Source organism: Paroedura picta, chromosome 3 (genome assembly GCF_049243985.1).
Source record: "Paroedura picta isolate Pp20150507F chromosome 3, Ppicta_v3.0, whole genome shotgun sequence".
Taxonomy (NCBI): Eukaryota; Metazoa; Chordata; class Lepidosauria; order Squamata; family Gekkonidae; genus Paroedura; species Paroedura picta.
The window spans coordinates 85,913,641-85,938,717 of record NC_135371.1 but is presented as its reverse complement, the minus strand read 5'-3'; the positions used below and the strand labels follow the sequence as shown (position 1 = coordinate 85,938,717).

Genomic DNA, 25,077 nt, shown 5'->3' with positions numbered 1-25,077 from the left:
TGCATCCACCTCAACCCCTGAAATAAAGCCTGGTGACCTCAAGGGGGTGCACCTTCATCTATCATCACCTGACTCTTTCTTCAACATCAGGGCAGAAGGCGCTGTCCCCAAGGTGGCACGCTCACAACCTCACGTGGCTAGTAGTTAAGAGAAACTCTTAAGCACATGCTCGAATGTTAAATTAAAAAAAACTTCTTACAGATAGTATCACACTGTCTCCTACAATTAAATGATTTCCTCATTGTCACTTGCCCATATCCCTTTGAGACTGAAACCTCACAAACCTACTGAATTTCACATTATAGTGGAAGCACAACCTAGAAACTATGAAGTACCCACACATTCACTATGTGGTTTATTATGAGCTGATCATGAGGCAGGCATATAACTACTCATTCTGAGTGACTAGGCAGAGAAGCTTATCAAAGCTTTTGTTCTTTGTCCTTTTAGGCAACAAATGACTGATATAGATGGTTTAAGCAGTCAGGGGAATGCAAATGTTCCATGACCTAATAAATTCACAACAGGGTTTTTTTTGGGGGGGAGGGGGAGACTGACATGAAATATTTTTGTCAGCAGTAACTATGATGAGATAAGATTCTGTTATAGAATGGAAACATGAGTGTATGTGTGTGAGCAGTTTTTTGAACAGTGATAATACAAGCCCCTATAGATGCAATCACTGAGTTGCATCCCAGTGTTTAACATGGTCTCTTTCAAAGTAAGCACCAGCAGTGGCCTCTGAGCAGCCCCGTGGGGAGTCTTATCAGACTACCTCACTTATACACTCAGAAGCAGAAGTCAACAGTCTAACCAAATTGCTATTCAAACATACTCAGTATCTTAATGATTGCTTTGTTGTTCAGTTGAGGGCCGTTTTAGACATTGATTGCCATAGTTAAACCCTGTACATGATGGGGGGGGGGGGACATATTGCAACCCCTGAGCCATTGTATGTAAGAACTAACATGAGACACAGTCTGTTCACATATTCCTCCAAATTCTATTTTTCCTCCACCTTTTGAGGGTCAGTGGTGGAAGATGAGTGATTATGCACAAAACTGTGTTCAGAGTCTTACCTATCTTTATATATATATGTGTCAGAGAGCCCTTGTGATTCTGAGACCAAGCCCTCTGCACATAGGATATTACTGAAGTGGCCAACATCTGAATAACCTGTAAAATGACATTTGTAATATAATTCTGACCCTGCTATGCAACAAAGCCTCAAATATTAAGGATCTGGACAATTCCCTTTTGTTCTTTTACAATTGCTCACATGATGTATTGGCATCCCTTTTGTAACTCATATTTACATTTTTAAGAATGTCAATGTTACTACTTATGTTTCCTATATCAAAGTACAGGTAAGCAATTAGTACTTAAGATTTATATTATGCAACACCATCTTGATTTCCATCAAACACCACAATATGACATAACATGACTTACTGTCCTCAGGGTCAGAAAGCAGTGAACATGGATTAAGTACATAAAAATTGAAAATTATAAAATGGGACACCCATCTTGGGAACAGTGTGTTGACTAATCTTCCAGAGTGCCATGTTTAAAGAGTGAAAACGTTCACTTCAAATGCACTAGAAATAAGATCTCTAGTATCCTAATCATTCCCCCTTTCAAGTATTCTTTACCAGACTTGAAGATAAAATGACTAGATGAAAAAAAAATCACATTAACCTGTTTAAGCCCTTAATGGGTTCATCTTCAATCAACTGTCAATGAGGTAAGGCCTCTTGCTCTTGATGATCAGTCAACGTAACTAGAGATTATGCTACATGCTTCATACAGAGGTTAGTCAAATTGAGAACCAAATGCTTCATCAGAACAATAGTACTAAGAGAAAAATTATGATTCACACCCAGATAGAAGGAGAAATTACAGGCATTCACTGCTCAAATGATTCTGTGTATTTTAAAAAATGGGAAGGGGTTTTCATGAGTTTTCTACATAGATGTGATTTTGTACAAGTCTTTTCTCCTGCTGTCAGAATATTGTTCAATAAGACCGAAGTCTGAGGAGGAAAAAACGGTTCCTTCTTATTCAGAAAGCAATAATGCTGTGTTTGGTAGACCTAACTTTTGACAGCAGCTGGAGTGTCACTGCCCAAAACACCCTGCTTCTGAGATACACACCCTGTACCTTTATAATGGAGATTGTTTTGTGTTTGCAGCATCACAGCTCCTATCCTTTGTCCTTTCTTCAGAGACAAAGCTATACAGTGCTTAGGACTTGGTTCTGGTCTAGCAGCCTTCCAGGCTTTTGTTGTTGAGTGTTGATAAAAACATTGTTGTGCGTGCAGTTAAAAAAAAACTCATCTGTTAAGTCTGGAGGGTTAATCCGCTTTAACCATGTAGTCCAAAAACGCACCCAAAAATAAAATCTCCTAAATCCCAAATAGGCATCTTTGGAATCAGTAGTGCAAAGTAGTTTTGCTGATTTATTTTATCCTACTGCAATCATAGATCTTTATCTTCAAGTCTTTCCTAAGATAGTAGACCTGCAAATAACAAACATGATAATAGGAGAGAGAGAGAGAGAGAGAGAGAGAGAGAGAACATATGTGGTATTGAATTATTCAGAGTTAGCTTGACAGCATTTCTCTATTTTGCACTGAAATTGACTGTGTCCAAACCCAGAGCAGTAACAAGAGCAAAGAAGAAATCCAGGCAACTTTTGAAGAAGTGTAGCCTTACTTTTAGAAGTGAGCCAAGGGAAGATGACTTGCTGGGATGACTAAGCTATCCTAAGTTAGGATAAAAAACGCTCAGCTGACAAAGTTTTATATGAAATCAGGCACTTCTGTTGTTTCCCCCCCAATGTACCTTTGTTTGAATGCATCACACATCTCAGTATTTCTTCCGAAGCAGTAGAGAGTGGCATCTTCCAGCCATCTCCCTGCATGCCTCTTAAAGGCATGGACAAAGTGGACATCATTAAAGTTGGCAGTGATTGCCACCTGTCAATATCTTATATTTGTGCTTTAGTATGTTTTAAGCATTGTGCCACTGTTTTAAAAAGGTAGTAATTGCCCATACATTAATTGTAGGATAAGTTCAATATTAGTACAAGAACAAGTGCTTCATAGCAAAACATCCCATGCTTACACTTGAACCAAGTCCCTCATAGTAGCCTAGCTCCATATCATTGTGTGTATGTGAAAAAGTACCAACCCACCCTGCACTGCCTTCTAACTAGACAACTAAGTCCCTTACTTTAGATTTTTGTGATTCTTTCACATACTTGTGTGATGGTACCCTAGTAAACTCCAGTGATCCAGCCAAGATACTAATATATTCACTAGCAAAAGTATGACAACGCACAAAGGTTCCCTGATCTGTCAGAGGTCTCATTTATCTATCTCTACGCTGGCCTGCCCTTGGCCTTGATCTGGAAACTATAGCTGGTCCAAAACACAGCGGCCAGGGACCTCACAGCAACATCATGGAGGACCCACATTCGGCCCATTCCCCATCAACTACAGTGGTTGCCAGTTAAATTCTGGATCAGGCTAAAGGTTCTGGTAATTACCTTTAAGGTCATATGCGGTCAGGGCCTAGTGTACCTAAGGGACTGCCTCCCTGCCTATGCCCCTCAAAGAGATTTATGCTCTGCCACCACCAACTGGCTAATTATCCCTGGCCCTAAAGAAGCCCACCTAGCCTCAACAAGGGCCAGAGCCTTCTGGCCCCCACCTGGTGGAATGAGCCCCTGAAGGAGCTAAAACAGTTCTGCAGGGCCTGCAAAAGGGAGCTCTTCCACCAGGCACTTGGTTGAGACCAGGTGACCAGCAACATCTACAGGGCCCCTGCTCCCTCCCTCCCAGAAATGCACCCATGCGTTCTGCTCTGGACCTGTTTGCATCGTTATACTCTGTTACCTCTGTTATAATTTAATGGTATTATTATTATTATTATTGTTGTTGTTGTTAAAAACTAAGTTCCATGTACTGTTTTCTGTGTTTTATGTAAACCGCCCTGAGCCTCAGGGGAGGGTGGTATATAAATACAATAAATAAATGATCCCAACCAGCACAACTATATATAGTATCATTACTTTTCTTACAGGCATACAACATACCCTATGTTGCTGCCACCTTGTATGTAATATGTAGCTGGGTAAACACATCAAACTATAGTAAGCCCCTTCTACAGGCTACTTTTCGAACCCAATTATCTACTTCTGAAGTGATTTTTCTGAGTCAAGTAAACTTTGCATGGAATATACTAATTTGGTCCTAAATCTTGCATGTGATGTTCAACTAAGTTTGCAGTTGCTAGGGGAGACAAAGAAAATAGCCACTCATCTATATAATGCCCAATAGCATGAACTTTCCATGCTGGGAACCTGTGACTCAATAAATGAATTCATACCTCAGTGTTTTCCACCTTTCCTTTTCAGTTTGATTTTCCGGACTTTCGCTTTCATAGGAAGCCAGATACAAACCTGAAAAGGGGGAGGGGACAATATTGGTTATGACACCATTATCCTAAAGGGATAAATGAGGAACAAAAGATAATAATGCTACAATTCCATGCATGCTTACTTGGTAACAACCCCTAGTGAACCCACAGAATGAGTTGAGTAAAAAGCACAAACATGCACAACTTCTGCTTGTTTTGAGCTAGCATTTTACCAAGTGATGTATTTTTAAAGTGAAGATTGAACTGGCAAATCTTCTTTCTTTGAATTAAGTACCCAATATTAGATTCTGTTGAGCTGGTGCAAGGAAAGCAGCAAGCACCGATGCCATTGCGCTTAAGTGAAGGACAAGCTGATCCTGTAACACCATATGTGCTGTGTGCAGATCAACAGCATAGGGAAAGGGATATTTTGAGGGAAGACTGTGGAGGCAGATTGGGCTTGATTGCCTGTGACCCCTGGTGCTTTAAAATAAGAACTGTAGAGGCAATCCAGACTCTATTGTACCGGCAAAATTACTTTAGCAATAGGAGAGAAAGGGGTTTCAGGCAGCAAGGGAGACAGACCAGAAAGTCCACCAGCTCTGCCTAAGATTTCTACAATTGAAGCTTGGGCCATAATAGCAGGGAATGTTTTCCCCCTTACCCCATTTTTCAGGCCACATTTTTTCTCCTTAGGAATTCTCTATTATTATGCAAAGGTGACCAAAACAAATGTTCCTAATATAATCTGCCTTTATTTTGAGCTTTCATGTTGAATCAAAAGGAACATGAAGAAACAAGGATATATGTGGAGGAAGCAGGCTTCCAACTGCAAAGTGAATGTGGACATGGAGAACCATCAAATACATGATGATATTCAGATTTTAATGTTCTTTTTTTAAAAAAACAAATAATGATGGGCACACCCTTTTGGGACTGTTTGTTGCTCTGTGAGATCTAGATCCTGACTGAGACCCACTTGTGTGCTGTCACAGCCTGGTGAAGAACGCCCATCATGATGATTTATATATGGTGTACATCCTTTCTGAGAAAGAACTGAAATTAATATGAGAAAAAATCCCAAGCTGAACAAAAGATCTGGAATGTTGGCAGAGATATGCAAAGAGGAGTATAGCACCAGACTGATTAAAAGATGTTTTTGAATCATAAACACTATAGATTTTGATATTCCAACACCCCTTTTCATGATCCTTTGGGGAGGGCGGTATATAAATACAATAAATAAATAAATAAATCTAGTGTGCATAGTTCTTGAGGTTCATCTCGTTCTGTAAAGAGACTAAAGAGTAGAGTTTGTTTTCCAAATATGAATATACAATTGTTCTAATTGTTCTTAATTTTTATAAGACAAAAGGCCTGGGACACAAAAAACTGTCTGGATCTGCATGACTCTCAAAACATCTTTGTTGGTCATCCCCTTAATTATGGCACCCCTTGTCTTTTTGTTGTTTGTGTCCGAGGCCTTTTGTCTTGCCTGCTGCCAGTCTCCTGGTGGGGGTTCTCTAATGGTGTGCCACATTTGTAACTACTGAATTTCATTTTATTCAGTTTAGCCCACATCTCAAGCCTATCAAGATCATCCTGTATTCTGATTCTGTCTTGTGTTTGCTACCCCTCCCAGTTTAGTATCATCTGCAAATTTAATAAGTACCCCCTCTAATCCCTCATCCAAATCATTTATAAATATGTTGAACAACACAGGTACCAGGACAGATCCCTGGGGCCCTCCACTTGTTACTCTTTTCCAAGAGGATGTTGAAATATTAACAAGTACCTTTTGGGTACAATCTGTCAACCAGTTATCAGTCCACCTGACAGAATTAGGATCCATACCACATTTTACCAGCTTGTCAACAAGATTATCATGTGGAACCTTATCAAAAGCTTTACTGAAATCCAGAAACTATGTCCACAGCATTCCCCTGATCCAGCAAAGTAGTTACTTTCTCGAAAAAAGAGATCAGGTTGGTCCGACATGATTGGTTCTTGCAAAACTCATGCTGAGTCTTAGAAATCACAGCTCTATGTTCCAGCTGCTTGAAGACCAACTGTTTGATATGTTCCAAAATTTGGCCAGCTACAGATGTCAACCTTATGGGTCAATAGTTACCCTGATCCTCCTTTTTCCCTTTCTTGAAGATGGGGACATTTGCCCACCTCCAATCATCTGGCACCTCACCTGTTCTCCAAGAAGTTTCAAAAATAATGGACAGAGGTTCAGAGATTACATCTGAAAGTTCCTGTAGTACCCTTGGATACAATTCATCTGGCCCAGAAGACTTCATTTAAAGAAACTAGGTGTTTATGGTCTGCCCCCACAGTGATCCTAGGCCGCCATTTGCATCCCCCCCCCATTGTGATACGTTTTTGCCACATTGAGCACTATTTCCCTCGCAAAAGAAGACTGAGGAGAAAGAGGAGTTAAGTAGTTCAGACCTCTCCTCATCATCTGTTATAATTTCAATCTCTTGTCCTCGCAGTGGTCCTACGGTGTCCCTACATTCCTTCTTACTTGAAATATAACTTAAGAATCCTTTTTTGCTATGTTGAGCACTTCTTGCTAACCTAAGTTCATATTGACCTTTAGCTTTTCGAACACTCTCCCTATAAGCATTGGCTATTTGTTTATGCTCATCCTTGGTAATGAGGCCTTCCTTCCATTTCCTAAATGACTCTTCTTTATTCCTCAAATCATTTGACAGCTGCTTATGGAGCCACCTTGGCTTCCTTAGGCTCCTTCCATTTTTTCTCCTGAAGGGAATTATTTGTGACTGAGCCTTCAGTATTTCACTTTTAAGAAACTCCCAGCCCTCTTGGACTCCCATCTCTTTAATCCTTTCTGACCACGTGACTCTCCCCAACATTCCTTTAAGTCTGTTAAAATCTGCTTTCTTCTTATGTTTTTGAATCATGCACACTACAGATCTAAGGCCCTTTTCACATGGGCTGTATAACCTATTCTGGCTTATTCCAGAAGACAATGAACAGTGCCAAAATTACTATGTCCTTGTCCCCTTCTTATAAGACTCACTGTATTTGCTTTAATTATTTTTAATTTTTGACTGTTGTTCCTCATGGGAATCAAGAATAATTTTCTTTGCTATACCATCACCATGTGTGGCAAATGAAGTCCCTGCTGTCTAATATGATTAATGCAGAAGAGGCTGATGTTTAAAAGTAAAGAAGTTCAGAAACAAATTGAGAATCAGCCAAGCTTATGGGCATGTGCAAGCAAAGCCAACAAATTCAGCCCTTATGACAATGATGGGATGTGACTGAATCAACCCATTATGAAATGGCAGGAAGTATAATGTGTTTGTTTGGACTGATAGGACAAGAGGCAAACAGAAATTAATCTCTTCATAGGAATGATAAATTGCTTGATGAAAGAGCTACTCAGAAAGCTTTCTGCTCCCCCTCCAAGCACAGTTTGAAAGGTAAATATCTGTCTTTTGGGACTAGGGCTCTGCTTTTCTTGCCTGCAGCCATCAGAAACTGCACTGGGGAAAGATGGCCTTGTTGACTTTTGGGGAATAGTAGTGTGGCTCAGAACGCTTTCAGCTAGAGCATGACTGACATTCCTGACAGCATCTCATGGCAAAGCTACAAGGCCTATTCCTTTGTGTACACCAGAGAGATGATTTGCTACAAGCAAGATGCCTGGTTGAAAAGTTATGGGAAAAGATGAAGTCCCAGAGAATCATTCTTACAGCAGTCTGTAGACAATAGATCTGTAGGAAGGCTGAGTCTGAAAATTACATTTTATCAAGTGTGGTGGCATAATATTATTGTGTACTACTGCAGACTGTTAAAAATAGACTGGAATTCCTTACCATCCTCAGTAAAGATCGGTGCTGTATGTAAATAGTGGATGATAATATCGTCTCGTTCAAATGGACATTCTACTTGTTTCCATGTTATAAATTCTCCTACTTGTTTAGCCAGTTCCAGGAATTTCTGTAAAGAAATTTAAAAACATCTGGTACAGAGACAATGTATATATTAAAATTATTTCTAAGGTTCATACAAAAACATGGATGTGTGCTCACTGCATAGAGCTTTTAGCTGTCAGGGAACAGGTCTGCTTCACTGAGGCTAGGATTGCTGACCTGGAGAAGCTAAGGCAGGGAGAGAGGTTTGGGTAAGATACCTTCAGGGACCCACCAGCACAGTCTCACTCCTATGCTGACAGCTGCTGTGGAGTCTGAGAGTCCCAAGGCTGGAGGAGGAGTGTGATCCTTCCTTGGGCCAAGAGGACCAATATCCTCTTGGACCGAGGAAATTCCTCTGGGGTTGGACAAGATGGGTTTTTGGTACTGAGTGATTTGATCATTAGGAATAGAGAGAGTGGGATCTGTGACAGGAATTTTGACCATATTGTGACTTACATGACTGGTGCAAAGGGTTCAGACATCACACACAGTCTAGATAGGACAACAGCAAGTCAACAGTCATGGTGCACTTTGGCATCAGTGACATTGGGAAATGTAGTTGTGTGGTCCTGGAAGAAAAAAATTAGGTTGCTAGGCAGAAAGTTAAAGTTTAGATAAGAGATGGCTAAGGGGAGACACAATGAGGTTTATAAAATTATACATGGGTTGGAAAGAGGTTTCAAAGAGAAACTGTTTCTCTCTTTCCCAAACTATTAGAACTCAAAGGCATCCAAAGAAGCTGATGAGCAGCAGATTCAGGAAAGACAAAAACAAAACAGTTCTTTACACAGAGAGTAATTAAAATGTGGAATTCTTTGTCAGAGGATGTAGTGATGGCCATAAGAATAAACAGCTTTAAAAGGGGATTAGGCAGATTCATGGATAGGTCTATCAGTAGCTCTTAGTCATGGCAACTGAAGGGAACCTCCATATTCAGAAGCACTAACCCTCTGGATCCCAGAGCCAGGAGTCAACATAAGGGGAAGATCTCAGCCTCTTGTTTTTATTGTTGACCCTCCACAGAAAATAGCTGGCCACTTTGTGAAACAGGATGTTCAAGTGATTCAGCAGGGCTCTTCTTATGTTCTTATATTCTTACACAGTGTAAATCAACAGGATAAAACATCTAATAAGCAATGTAATAGGACTAGACTTAAAGAAAGCATGAAGTATTACATCATATTAGATGGGGAGGGAAAGCAGCCCTATCTTAGCCCTATCTTAGCAGACTTAAGAAGCTAAATAAAGTCAGCACTTGGAACAGAGATAATCAAGGAAGACTTTGGAGAAGAAGACAATGGCAAACAACCTCCACATCATGTTTGCCATGAAGGCCCCTTGCTGGGGTTGCCATAAGTCAGCTGCAGCTTGATGCCACTTCACACACACACACATACACACACAACTGCCAGCTCTTTTCTTCATGCCAGCCAAGTGTTTTCATTAAGAGGGTGTGACTACGTGGGACTATTTAAGTTTTGATGCTTATGGTATAATACAGATAGTGGCTTTATGTACTTACCTGTGCAGAAAGCAGAGCGTTATTCTAAAAACACTGTGGGATTTGATTCTGATTAAGCATGATTGGGCTGCACAGGGAAAATTCTGAATATACTGAACGGGAACTTCTATTGAAATGGTCAGATCTCTCCAATTTTAATGTTTTTATAATTCAGGGAGAAGTTGATCAAAATCTGGACAAAATCTCTCACTTACTGTACACATGTCCACTGAGCGCCCATCAACCCTTCAGCAGCAACCAGCATTGTTATAAGTAATAGTACAGGTTAAAAATAGCTGGGCTCAAGAGAGAAGGATATTTAAAAGACGCTTTTCCTCCCTTTGCATAAAGATATTAGATGCCTGTAAAATGACCAATACTGCAAATGTTTCTTAGCTTGCATGTACACATATACTTATTTTGGATATATGTAAGAAAATATTTTAAAACCATTTTAGAAGGCAGAATAAGCTTTGAGTCCAGTGGCGTCTTTAAAACACAAAAAGTTTTATTCAAGATATAAACTTTCATGTGCAAGCACACAAAAGCGTATTCCTTGAATTAAACGATGTTGGTCTTAAAGGTGCCACTGGGCTCAAAACTTTGTTCTGCTGCTTCAGATCAATACAGACATCTACCTGAAATCTAATTTTAAAAGGCATTCCATTAAATAGAGTTTCTGCCTGAAATATTGAAGACCTACTCTCAGAGCCATTTTGTAACTGGACCCGCCACCCTGTATCAAAATTCCAGAAGTGCACACAGGCTGAAAAAGGCTGAGGACCTCTGGGTTAAACAATGCAGAAAATGGTAGGACATAAGTATTTTAAAAAACGCAGTGAGAGCAGGATAATGCACACAGCAAACAAATAATACATACGATGTACAGTAGTATAGTTCACACTCCAATTTCCTTTATAAAAATACCTTTTGGAACCCTTTCATCTGTTCCACTTCATATTTCTGGTAAGGCCTTGGAAGAGGAGCGTGTCTCACATTTTAAGCGCCATTCAGTGCTTAACACCCACTCAAGGTGGCTGTTCCGCTCCTGAGTGCCTCTTCCTTCAACTGGCTTATCTGTCTGTCCAGCAGCCAGCCAATCGCCTTCTGTCCCCCACTCCTGACCACCCCCTCCTACTTCCACTTCTCTCTGAGGCTTGGAGGCTGCAGATCCCTGCCATGTGAGAGCTGCCCCTACCGGTGAGTTACCTAACAGCTACCTGCAGTCTTTCCAGGTCCTGGGGGGAGGGGGAGGCTGACCACAAAGTTCTTCCACTCCACTCCTCTAATATAACATCCATTGTATTCCTGAATGCAATGGGCTTGGCCCCTAGTTATACTATATTGCCATTATATAAATGCCCTCCTGGAGGGAAAAATGGTAAAAACCAAATAGATAAATAAATAGTGAAATAATAAGTGTCAGGAAGAAGGGACATGGTTTTGTGTACTGCTTTCCCTGCACCTCTAGGACATGCAAAAAGATAATGAGGACAAGCTGGGTAATATTAATTCACAGTTCATTAAAAAAAAAGCCGGCCTGAGTCAGAAAGTGTTCTGCTTCTGGAATGTTCCCTTACAGAAGGAGCTCTTCTTTTTTGAAAAAAAAGAGTATTTTGCTTCATGAATAGAAAAAAGGGCATCTCTGGATCCAGCCTAATGGTTTGGATTCAATCTCCAAGACCTCAAATATCTGCATGATCGTCAGACTTTGATTTTACATGGATGCTATTAAACTTAGTAAGGTGTCTAATATATAAATACATCTTGGAATTTAAAATACAACTCTTTGGTTTTTGATGTGTGCATTGTTGTTGTTGTTATGTGCGAAGTCGTGTCCGACCCATCGCGACCCCATGGACAATGATCCTCCAGGCCTTCCTGTCCTCTACCATTCCCCGGAGTCCATTTAAGTTTGCACCTACTGCTTCAGTGACTCCATCCATCCACCTCATTCTCTGTCGTCCCCTTCTTCTTTTGCCCTCGATCTCTCCCAGCATTAGGCTCTTCTCCAGGGAGTCCTTCCTTCTCATGAGGTGGCCAAAATATTTGAGTTTCATCTTCAGGATCTGGCCTTCTAAAGAGCAGTCAGGGCTGATCTCCTCTAGGACTGACTGGTTTGTTCGCCTTGCAGTCCAAGGGACTCGCAAGAGTCTTCTCCAGCACCAGAGTTCAAAAGCCTCAATTCTTTGACGCTCGGCCTTCCTTATGGTCCAACTTTCGCAGCCATACATTGCAACTGGGAAGACCATAGCCTTGACTAAACGCACTTTTGTTGGCAGGGTGATGTCTCTGCTTTTTAGGATGCTGTCTAGATTTGCCATAGCTTTCCTCCCCAGGAGCAAGCGTCTTTTAATTTCTTTGCTGCAGTCCCCATCTGCAGTGATCTTGGAGCCCAGGAAAATAAAATCTGTCACTATCTCCATTTCTTCCCCTTCTATTTGCCAGGAATTGAGAGGGCCGGATGCCATGATCTTTGTTTTCTTGATGTTGAGTTTCAAGCCAACTTTGGCACTCTCCTCCTTCACCCGCATCAACAGGCTCTTTAGTTCCTCTTCACTTTCTGCCATTAGAGTGGTATCATCTGCATATCTGAGGTTGTTGATATTTCTCCCTGCAATCTTGATCCCAATTTGTGACTCCTCTAATCCCGCATTTCTCATGATGTGCTCTGCATACAAGTTAAATAGGCAAGGCGACAGTATACAGCCTTGCCGAACTCCTTTCTCAATTTTGAACCAGTCAGTGATTCCATGTTCAGTTCTCACTGTTGCTTCTTGACCTGCATATAAATTTCTCAAGAGACAAATAAGATGCTCTGGTATTCCCATCTCTTTAAGAACTTGCCACAATTTGTTGTGCTCCACACAATCAAAGGCTTTAGCATAGTCAATGAAGCAGAAGTAGACGTTCTTTTGGTACTCCCTAGCTTTCTCCATGATCCAGCGTATGTTGGCAATTTGATCTCTAGTTCCTCTGCCTCTTCGAAATCCTGCCTGTACTTCTGGAAGTTCTCGGTCCACATATTGCTGGAGCCTAGCTTGTAGGATTTTGAGCATAACTTTGCTAGTATGAGAAATTAGTGCGATGGTGCGGTAGTTTGAACATTCTTTGGCATTGCCCTTCTTTGGGATTGGAATGTAAACTGACCTTTTCCAATCCTGTGGCCATTGTTGAGTTTTCCAAATTTGCTGGCATATTGAGTGTAGCACTTTTACTGCATCGTCCTTTAAGATTTTGAATAGTTCAACTGGAATGCTGTCACTACCACTAGCTTTATTGTTGCTCAGACTTCCTAAGGCCCATTTGACTTCACATTTCAGGATGTCTGGCTCCAGGTCAGTAACTACCCCATTGTGGTCATCAGGGATGTTAAGCTCGCTCTTGTATAGTTCTTCTGTATAATTTTGCCACCTTTGTTTGATCTCTTCTGCTTCTGTGAGGTCCCTACCATTTTGGTCCCTTATCATACCCATCTTTGCATGAAACGTTCTCTTCATATCTCCAATTTTCTTGAAAAGATCTCTGGTCCTCCCCATTCTATTGTTTTCTTCTATTTGTTTGCACTGTTCATTTAAGAAGGCATTCTTATCTCTTCTAGCTTTTCTCTGGAATTCTGCATTCAATTGGGTGTATCTTTCTCTTTCTCCCTTGCCTTTCACTTCCCTTCTCTCCTTAGCTATTTGTAAAGCTTCCTCAGACAGCCATTTTGATTTCTTGCATTTCTTTTTCTTTGGGATGGTTTTAGTTGCTACCTCTTGTACAATGTTGCGAACCTCCGTCCATAGTTCTTCAGGCACTCTGTCTATCAGATCTAATTCCTTAAATCTATTTGTCACCTCCACTGTGTATTCGTCAGGGATATGATTTAGTTCATACCTGAGTGGCCTAGTGCTTTTCCCTACTTTCTTCAATTTAAGCCTAAATTTTGCAACAAGAAGCTCATGATCTGAACCACAATCAGCTCCTGGTCTTGTTTTTATTGACTGGATAGAACATTTCCATCTTTGGCTGCAGAGCACATAGTCAATCTGATTTCTGTGTTGACCGTCTGGTGATGTCCATGTGTAGAGTCGTCTCTTGGGTTGCTGGAAAAGAGTGTTTGCTATGACCATTGTATTCTCTTGACAAAATTCTACCAGCCTGTGCCCTGCTTCATTTTGTACTCCAAGGCCAAACTTGCCTGTTATCCCGGTTATCTTTTGGCTTCCTACTTTAGCATTCTAATCCCCCATGATGATAAGCACATCATTTTTGGGCGTTGCTTCTAGAAGGTGTTGTAGGGCTTCATAGAACTGATCAACTTCATCCTCTTCAGCAGCAGTGGTTGGGGCGTAGACCTGGATCACTGTGATGTTGAATGGTTTGCCTTGGATTCGAACTGAGATGATTCTGTCATTTTGGGGATTGTATCCCAAGACTGCTTTTCCTACTCTCTTATTGATTATGAAGGCTACTCCATTTCTTCTGCGAGATTCTTGTCCACAGTAGTATATCTGATGGTCATCTGAATTAAATTCACCCATTCCTGTCCATTTTAGTTCACTGATTCCTAAAATGTCGATGTTCAGTCTTGTCATTTCTTGTGTGCATAGGAAGTTTTATCTCCTCAAATACACCACTAACAGACCTTTAAGTAAAGGGATTATAGCCTCATACAATTTCTTCTATCTTCCCATATCTCCTTACTGAGGGCCAATTCACACAAGAGCTGGAGAACAAGCTTGCTTGGTTGTAGCAGCTTCTGGCTCTAACAGGTGCTAAACCAAATGGACATTCCCATCCCTGCTCTTTCTGCACAGCACTCTGTGAAGAGAATGTTATCACTGCTCAGCTATTCAACTTACTCAGAAGTGTCTAACTTGGAGCAGCAGAGAGAGGGAACAGAGGAGCTTCTGCGAATTCCACTGTGCAGGAAACCTTGCAAAAAGTCTGCCCAAAAAGATGTTTCTGCACATGGCAGCGTTTTTGCTGTGCGAAAGCCAGTGTTGTATTTCTGATACTGCATGGCGTCCCCTCCTCATAGTGTTGACTGCATTTTTTCAGTGTAGAATTTAAAACTAGCTTGCATAATCAGTGCAAAAACCAAACCAAACCATGCAGTATCAGAACACATACATAAAGGGAATGTTTTAAAAACATTTTTAAAAGGATGATTTAAAAGTGTTGGCAAACTGACTGCGGAGATAACTGGTACATACATAATTAGCCCCATTACTTCCTTGTCAATCCTCTCTGCTGCCAGAAGTAGCCAGGAGCTGCCAGGGAAGATAAGCAATGGTCATGGTAGTGGCAGACTTCTGCAGCAGTGCCCCAGGGCTGGCTATAGCAACTGTCAGAGCTAGTGGCTTTTGGAGTCTTTATATGGAGACTGTTCATATGCTCTTGCATGAACCAATCCTTAATCTCTATAAAATTAATACTGTTCCTCCAAACTTTACCTTTAGTTATTTCTGAGATGGCATTTGCTGACTCTCCAATGGGACAGAAGGGCAATATTCAAATTAGAAACTCTGGCAGGGATCCAAAAGAGCCCCATGCATGAATGCCAAACACCTGCACAAGGGAGGCTGGCAGTTTTCTCCCTTGGCCTCTTTGTGACTTGTTGAATCCTGCCTGCCCTTGAGCCGGCTTCAGTGTCAGGAAGAGTGACTATAAATTCGCATGCATTATTGCACACATGGTCTTGGAAGACTGGAAAATGTGTTCAACTGATATATTTTATGAAAAGGTACATTGGTATTTGACTTCTGAAGCAACAGCATCTTGGGGGGCTGCAGGCTTCGTTACCCCAACTGAAATGTAAACATTGGAGTTCAAGGGGAGAAACAGTAGATGAACTTGATGCCGATATTCACTTTGCTTACTTCAAAGTTGACATGTCCATTTGGAAGGCGGTTAGCACATCCTTCATTCAAAAAATAAATGTCTTTGATCAGTAGGCTGAAGAATGGGATCACAATCTGTGAAGAGAATGACATAACTATTATCTTTGCCGTTCTGTTCTTTCTGCATGATAGAATAACCCATTCACAAGAAGAAAAGAGAGATTAGCTTTCAGCATACTACTCTAATGAAGCAATACTAATTCTGGGTAGGACTAGAAGTGACAGGATACAAAAGATAACTTTAAAAACCCAGAGAATAACAATAGTACACTGAGCAGATTTTCTCAGCATAGGCTGGCAAAATAATTATGTATATGCTAAAGTTTTGTTGATTACCTATTAATATTTCCATAGCATTAATTTTTAAGCAAATATAAGATCTTTTTTTTTTTTTGCAACAGGGACATTTAATAAGCAAAGAGATTAAGTTTTCCACCAACCACAGAAAGTTCTGAAAGAGCCAAAGAATACAATGACATTATGGGATGCTACAGACATGGCTAAGTGAACATTAACAATTAAACTTGAACAAGCAACGTATGGCATAATCAGCTCTTGTGTTTTAACACAGCAAAGGTTCCAATAGAGAGCAGAGATTCCAGTGAAGTGAATGAAAGAGGAGGATTTATGTTGCAGAAGTGGTATCAAGGCAGTGGACATTTTATCCACAGACACCATGCGAATAATACAGATTTACATGGAGGCTGCGCTGTGATAAATCATAGTTTGATTTGACTCTAGGTTGCTGAAGAGTATTAGTTAGCTGTGACATTTTCATGCAGAGTGTCTGACAAACTGGGGTTTATTAGTTGGCATAAAACTGGGATTTCAAACTAGGGTTTGTTCATACTAACTGCAGTGTTCTGTCATGTCTCACCCTAATTCAAGAATCGCAGCATGTCAAGTAGTAGCATTTTTTTTCTCACCGTTGCCAGGAAGGTTGCTTTCTGAAAGGCAGAGAGGGAGTGAGAAATGGATGGACAGAAATGAATTTCTTATTGCATTTGGTAAAGTAACTACTGCTTCTGGCATTTATCATTGTACTGGACAAACAACTTTGTGACCATGTGATAAATGTGGTCTTAGCTGAGAGCTGGCTATGTGATGAAACAATTACACAGCCACCAAATACATGCCAAACTTTACATCGCTCATTTCAAACAAGAATAAGTCCTACAAAGGCTTGAGGTGAAATGTGTTACTTTAGACAGCAGAATATGAAAGCTGGCATTTTAAGAGCTTAACGCAGCCACACAGAATCACTGCTTTCAAGATGGCACATATGAAACACTGCTATAATCACACCACACTATCAGGTGGCAGGTACCACCTTAGGCGATGCAGTCCTTTCAGTGGGAGGGAGAAAAAAGGTACTGCTAAGATGGTACCTGCTGATAGTGTTGTGTGATTATAGCAGTAATGCTCAGGTGCCATCTTGAAAAAAATAGCTCTATGTGAATGGGTGGACTTGGACCATGATGACACTGTGCAATGATGTAATGAAAGGAAATGACACATTTTCAAGATGCTGAGGATTAACTCTTGGCATCTGCCCTTACCCTTCTATGAAGCTTTCTGGGGGGGGGGGGATAATACGATTACTTCAACTGTGAGGTAGAAACACTAAGTATTTGGGTGACGTTTTAGAGGCAGCACTTGAAGGCATGTAGGATATAAGAATCTGGTGTTTTTGCAACTGGCAAGGGTGGCAACATTTTAAAGTGCACATAGAAGTAGGATCAGGAGATTGTATATGTCTGTCATTCCCTTCCTACTGTATTGATTCAGTACATCCCAGTGAGTTATAGGAATGTGCACAGGGGGGGAAACCCTGTACTTCTTGTACTTGGTATAGGGAGGGATTTAGATTATTCAGATTAGGCCAAATCAATTGGGGCCTATGAGGCCATTAAAAATGGGAAATTTTGCCTTTTTTTTGTATTCTGTGGTCTGGAGGGATGGGGTTTTGAGGTAGAGGCACTAAATTTGCAGCATCTGACCATCCCCATCTGACCACCATTGCTTCCTATGGTGGGAAAAAAGGACAAGACCAGAGAATCACAAGATCATGTTACCCTTTGGAGAAGAAAACATCTGCTACAAATATTGGACTGAATGAAATAAAATATGAAAAAAGACTAAGCAACAAGTTCTACCTGCTTTGCTTTTTCAGTTAATCACATTTTTTCCAGGAAGAAATCCACTCCTTTGCTCTGATTCATGGTCAACTTGTCTCAAACACCCTTTAAGTGATTTCAGAAAATTCTGTTTCTCTCACAACTTCTCCATGGTGTATCGTTTCCTTATTCAGTTGTTTCTCTGCCTGGCTGCCTGTCTCTGTGTGTTCGTGTGTGTTCTTCATGTCAGCTTTCTGGTTTGGCTTCTGACTGAACTGCAGTTAAACCAGATTTCTTGCGTTGGCTTCTCCACGACTGGAGTTTGAATTCTGATGCTATATAAGAGGTTTTTTTCTCCAGAATGAGCTAGGTTTGTAAAACAGATGTTTAGGATTGGTTCTATATCACTGGGAACAGAGCATAGTTAATGGAAGGAGTATTTCCAAACTCCCCTTTCCCACTGCAGCCCCCTGTCAGTCTCCACAAATTACTCCTCAAGTTCAGGCAATAATGGGCAACTTCTGCCACTTCCCTCTTTGTACTGCATCCCACACAATGCAGTCTATATAATCTCAGGAATTCCTGGGCAATAGTTTTGGGGAGGGCAGTGACTACAATGAGGAGGGATTGGCCAAGACCCCCTCCACAAAGCTCAATCAAGCAATGAATAATTAAATTGTGGCATTCACTCTCAAAGGTTGTAGTTATGCACAGATGGCTTTAAAGGGGGATTATACAGATTCATGGAGGATAGGTCTCAGTGGCCAGTATCCATAGTGGCTAAAGAAAATATCCACATTCAGAGGCAGTAAGCAAGGATGCCAAATTGGGGGAAACCTTGACCTAATTGCTTTATATGGTGATCTTGCGGTTTCTGCTGTGTGGAACTAGATGGGCTTCTGATATGATCCAGCTAGGCTTTTCTAAATTTCTAGTTGCTGTACTATATTAGAAGCCATCGAGATATATAACCCTATGACCTGGAACATGCACTTTCAGGCCAAAAAACAAATACAGTATTTGCTGGCGTACAAGACTACTTTCCCCCCCTGAAAAACATGCCTCCAAGTGGGGGGGGGGGGTCGTCCTATACGCCGGGTGCACTTCAGTTGGGATAGACATAGCTGCCCATAGTGGCCTCCCGATGCCTGCCCACCTCATTCTACATACCATCCAGTATCGCGCGGTATCCAGCGCAGCCGCAGCGGGTCATTAGCGAGGCTGTGGCGAGCATCAGCAGCGAGACAGGGGTGCCAGCCTTTTCAGCGTGACCGGCCCGTTCTGCTTGGCGGGAAGCAGTGGGGCTGCGGCCCGCCCCTTGTCTACGCAGAGCTCACACATGGTGCACAAGCTCTGGAGGATTTACCCCACTACATCTTTGACTGCTTACTTTATGCCCAACCCAGAGCCAAATTCCTCAATGAGACCTTACGGGGTTCTAACCTTCACTCCGTTGCTGAAAAGATAATCTATCTTTTATCTGACCAGGTTGATGATGTAACATATAAAACCGCCCTATTTGCCTTGGCTGCAAGGAAAATAAGGGCCAATGTTACAACCACTAAGGCAACCTCTTAACACTCTTGCACTTTGTATGCTGTTTCAGTTTTTTGGTCTTAAATTTTATATTTTTATACAGTTCCTTTTATTCTATTTTACTGTTTGTAAATTTGTATTTTATATTTTGTAAAGGCCTATGGCTATATACAAATAAATGTATCTTATCTTATTCATCCCAATGAAATATCATCTGCCTTGTGTGATCCGCCTATGGAAAGCTCTTGTTCGGTATAAAAATTCTCCATTGATTGCCTTATGCAGATGCACCTGGATGGTGAAGCTCTCCTTCTGGAGCTATATTTTCTTTTAAAGTGAGAAAGAATATGTCACATGGGCATAACTTTCAAATATATCCTCTGGTCTTTCTATAAAGGAACAAAACTATACCTTAAGTGCACGCCAAAGTATAATAGCTTTGAGGAAATGTAAAGCTCTGGGGAAAGGGTGATGATAAAGTAGTCATATGCTTTGGCAACGTATGTTCTCAAGTTATTTATGATAGTTGCGCTCTAAGTGTTCAAACGCACACCCCAAACCATGAAGTTATTTGCACTGAAAAAGCATAACAGGGAGCAAATAGATTCAGTTGGGTAGCCATGTTGGTGTGAAGCAATAGAACAAAATTTGAGTTCAGGGACACCTTAAAGTCCACCAAAATTCAATTCTAGGTATAAGCTTTTGTATGCATTAACACTTCATCATCTGAATTAAACTTCATTGATCACAAAGGTGCCAGTGGATTCAAATTTTGTCTTTTCAATAGTGAGAAAGTTTCTACACACTTTATGCCAATAAAGGTACTCTGAATCAATAGTGAGAAAGTACTGGCTGTTGTGGCCGTGGTCTGGTGGTTTTTCAGGCTATGTGGCTGTGGTCTGGTAGTTTTAGTCCCTGACTTTTCACCAATAACTATGAATGGCAACTTCAGAGGTAGGACATGGCAAAATGGTTCCTAGTTCCTGTCCACCCCTGGGAAACTCCCAGATAAGATAGGAATATGATGCCCAAAGTAAGTAAAATACCAGGCACATCCAGCAACTGTTCACACACTCCATACTTTGCCACAGAGAAATTTCCATCTTTCCATATCCTATCTCTGAAGAAGCCAGCCACAGTTACTGGCAAAACACCAGGGGCTAAAACTACCAGACCATATAGCCTGAAAAACCAACCACGGCTAGTTGACTCTGGCTGCGAAAGCCTTCAACCGTTCAGTGAGAAGGTACATAAAAGGACGATGTGGCTGTTCACTCCTTGCAGCTATCCCTCACCATAAACTGAACATCAACATTACAGAATCTCCAGTATTTAAACATCTACTGCAGTTGTTTCTAGGGTGGACCCCACCATCTTATCACCCTGCTGATCAGCAAGTCTTACCAAGCACCTATGTGTGCACATTCAGAATCTATCAGGGTAATTCCAGGTCTTGGCAGGCAGTTACTGAAGGCCTCCTTGGAATATTATTGCTTGACTTTGCAGATTAAAAAAAAGTCTGGCTGCCACAGGGGGCCATTTTCTCACCAGTACTGTCTAATACATACCTGATGCTGCTGAGAAGTATTATTCAAAGTTCTAGACTACAGTGTGGTTGAATATTAGTGATTCCCACCTCTGTTTTCATGTACATCAAATCTAGGTTCAGGACTTCAAATCTTGTATCTATGCCTGAAGAGTGGGCTATAAGGGATGCTACACAAGTAAAACCGGATGATGATGGCTGGAAGCAAATGGGATACACAAGAGAGTAGCTTACCTGGAATTTATGGATGAGGCCAGGTGGACTTTGCATGGCCCAGGGATCTATGCGGGGCATAGGGAGTTAGATGGTCCCTCATGTTCACAGGGTCTGGTCTGCATATGGCCTTAAAGGTCAAAAATAGCACCTTGAGCCTAATCCTGTACTCAACTGGCAATCAATGAAGCACAGGCTGGATATGGGCCTTCCAAGGTGTTCCATTTTGGACCCTAGCAGCTGCAGTTTGTACCAGCTGTACCAGCTGCAATTTCTGGAACAGAGACAAGGGCAGGCCTGTGTAGAGTGAGTTGCAGAAATCTAGTTTGGAGATGACTGTCGCATGGATCAGTCTGGCAAGGTGATCCTGGGACAGATAGGGCACTAGTAGCTTTGCTTGGCGGAGATAGTAAAACATCAGCTGGGCTACTTTAGTGACCTGGGTTTCCATAGAAAGGGAGGACTCCAAGATAACACCCAAATTCCTGGCGGCATGCAACATCCTGAACTGCACACCATCCAGGCTAGGTAAACATGCTTCCTTATCTGGCCCTTTCCTACTGAACCGCAGGGGGGTTGTGGGGTTGAGTTTCAGCTGACTTTGTTTGAGCCAGTGTGTCACTTCTTCCACAATCTGGTGAATGACTCTGGGGGGGAGTTAGGGCAGCCATCCATTAAGAGATGCAGGTGATGTCATCAGTGTAGTCATAACCCATCCTGAAGCTCTGCACCAACTGGGCCAGAGGGCAAAGATGTTAAACAAAGTGGGGGAGAGGACTGTGCCCTGCAGACCTCTGCAGGTGAGTTGGTAACAATGCGATAGCTCCTCCCCCCACTTCCACCCTCTGAGGTGGTAGACCAGCAACTCATGGTTGACAACATCAAATGCTGCTGACAGATTGAGGATCATGAGAACTGCCTTGATCCAGCTGGTGATGGAGGTAATCTATCAGGGTGAACAGGACTTCTACCCTATGGCCAGGCTAGAAGCCTGACTAGAATGGATCAAGGGCCAAAGTTTCATCCAAGTATGCTAGGAGCTAATACGCCATGGCGCTTTCAATCACCTTCCCCAGAAATGCAAGATGTGAGATTGGGCGGTAGTTGGGACACAGGGATGAAGGGATTGCTTTTTCAGCAACGGACGCACCACGGCCCCCTTTAAACCCTCCAACAACTCCGCAGAAGAAAGGGAGAGGCTGACAATCTCCTGGAGTGGTTCTCCTATTCTCCTGTCCCCTGATCTGAAGAGCCAGGATGGATAGGGGTCAAGGGGGCAGGTGATCACCCACACCAAAGCAAGGAGCTTGTCCACTATAGCTATGTAGTATTCTTCCAAAAGGAAAGCAATTTAAATAATTCAGAAGGCAAATATTTCATGCTTGACCTTACTTCATTAGCCTTAGTGTTATTTTTCTTATTTTTGGTTTTTGTTTTAGACTGATTTGGATTTCCTGGAGCAGGGGAGAAAGGAAGGCAAAGCAAGGCATACATCCTTAAAGAAAAGCAGTCAAAATAAATCAACACCTGATAAGATTTATGCCAACCTTCAAAGAACACAGACTGCCTGTATGCACTGAACAGGATGCCATTTCGTCTTTTCTGCATGGTTTCTGTTCATCTGCATTGCCCTAAATTAAATTCTCCACACAGTTACTTTTAGATAACAGTCCATTGGAATGCATGACACATTAAACCTGTAGTCTACTGTGAGCAGTCACTGTGGCTGCTTGAATGTGCTGAAAATTTGCAAGTCAAATCAGATAGTCAATTAAGTTTTAAGATATTCATCTCCTTCTCTTGCCTGGAAAAAAAAATCCACACCATGGTATAATATATACTTATACTATATTACTGGCCAGTGGGGGAAATTGGGATATAAGTGTCCTGCAGAATTTCATACCCAAATGCTGAGTTTAGCTACTTAAAAAAATATGTTCAAATCACTCTCCCAAACAGAATGTGGATGAATTAACCTCTTTCTTCTTTAGTCAGGGTGTTAATGTACTATAAATTTAGTTCAAAAAAACTTTGCTACAAGACTTCAGAAGATAATATTGCCCTTTACACAGACATTGGTTCCAATGCACTGAATTTTGTCTGATGTGAGCGAAATCATAATTTTTAGGAAGGGGTGAAATTTTTGGAGATGAGAATTGCTTTTGTAGGGGCAGTGGGATTTTAAGTATAATGCATAAACACTTTCTCAAGCAACAACTGCATTAAGCATTCTGATAAAGTAGAAAGTACTCTTTATCCCTTGTAAAATACATTTCCATCTAACTATTAACCTTCAGTTGCTCTTGGTCGTAAGGAGATATTTCTCTATGCCATGTAACCAGTATGAATGAATTCTACAAGAAACGAGATCAAGCACAGCGTAGCAGACTTGCCTATCTATACCTAGGGGGCAGGCTGCACAAGCATCTTAAAAGTATTTGCTTCTCATCCCAGCCCCTGTGGCCTTTGTATATGAATTTCTTTGCTTTTCCTTATTATATTATTCATCACCTCATCGCACACCAGCAGCTCAATGTTCAGAGGGAAATGATCGGTGTGGGTTGGACAATGCTGAGACCAGCACATCATGACGAGACTTCAATATGGCTTCTTTGCAATCAATACCATGTTGATTGTGGGGTGTGTGAGAGAGAGATTAGTGCTGTTGGGGCAATCTTTATCTGGAGCAAGATGTTTGAGAAATGGAAGCTCTCCACAGCCTCAGATGCAGTCTGCTGGAGAGAAAGACCCCAGTGGGGTCTTTTTCAATCCGTAGAATGAACCATAACAAGCCTGAATCCATTTGGGCTTCTCTGATTCGACCTGTTTAAACTAACGGGGATTGTGATTTGGCTCCCAAAGCCTGAAAAAAACCCATATCAGCATTGATCTGAGTTTTTTCAGGCTTATCCAAGCCAAATGACACACTCCTAATCCTGAATCAATGTCTGGCTGATTTGGTTACATGGCTAAGAGTTAATAAATTGCGTATAAGTACTGGAGCCTCTTGTGGCGCAGAGAGGTAAGGCAGCCGTCTGAAAGCTTTGCCCATGAGGCTGGGAGTTCAATCCCAGCAGCCGGCTCAATGTTGACTCAGCCTTCCATCCTTCCGAGGTCGGTAAAATGAGTACCCAGCTTGCTGCTGGGGGGTAAAACGGCAAACCACCCCGTATTGAGTCTGCCATGAAAACGCTAGAGGGCATCACCCCAAGGGTCAGACATGACTCGGTGCTTGCACAGGGGATACCTTTACCTATAAGTACTGAGAACACAGAACCAATGCTATTGGTAACCGGGGATTCCCTACTAAGAGGAGCAGAAGCCAATTTATATCGACCAGAGAGTGAAACACAGAGAGAAAATGAAACACTTGCTGTTATTCTTCATGAGTTGTCTCCTTGTGACACAGCTTTTAACTAGCATTTAGGTCTATTAAATAGCAGATAAAGAACTTCTTATTAAACCAATATTATAACAAATGAAATTACATTTTACTCTTCAGTGAAAAATTAGCAAAGCTAGAAAAAAGCTTATTTCTTTTCTTTTAGATTTTGATATACAGTAATGACAAAGAAAAAATAAAGTGTTACTTTCAGGTGCAAGAGACTCAGTTATGTACATGTTGCTTATATTTCACAGCACCTAATATTATCAAAATTAATTATAGACAACACAATCAGGCCCTTTGTATCATTTGGAATATCAACCAAGAGAGCTGATGTTCATGTAAGCCCTCCATTGCCCTCATGGCATCTGATATTTCGTCATCATTTTTTAAACACTTTTTTTTTAGAGTACACATTCAAAGAGTAATGAAAAGGTTGTGGAGACAACATTCTACTCTATCAATATGTGGAACAGCACTGTCCATATCCTAGGGCACTCCAATAGAGAAATAACTC

The 25,077-nt window shown here is 41.4% G+C and overlaps 1 protein-coding gene across 10 annotated transcripts in view; it reads right to left on the bottom strand.

Moving 5' to 3' along the window:
- Positions 1-367: 367 nt before the first annotated feature.
- The window catches only part of RASGEF1C (RasGEF domain family member 1C), a 148,941-nt gene continuing 124,231 nt past the window's right edge, over positions 368-25,077 (bottom strand). For 6 of the 10 annotated variants that reach the window (XM_077326698.1, XM_077326695.1, XM_077326696.1 and 3 more), the window contains 4 exons: positions 15,743-15,838; positions 8,276-8,399; positions 4,392-4,464; positions 368-2,518 (listed from right to left, as the gene is read on the bottom strand). In XM_077326698.1, coding sequence (XP_077182813.1) covers positions 2,494-2,518; positions 4,392-4,464; positions 8,276-8,399; positions 15,743-15,838 — 318 coding nt within the window. In that variant the 3' untranslated portion in view covers positions 368-2,493. Of the gene's footprint in view, positions 2,519-4,391; positions 4,465-8,275; positions 8,400-15,742; positions 15,839-16,640; positions 16,711-16,731; positions 18,247-25,077 lie in introns of those variants that run through there. The other 4 variants (XM_077326701.1, XR_013229230.1, XR_013229229.1 and 1 more) reach the window with 4 other exon arrangements.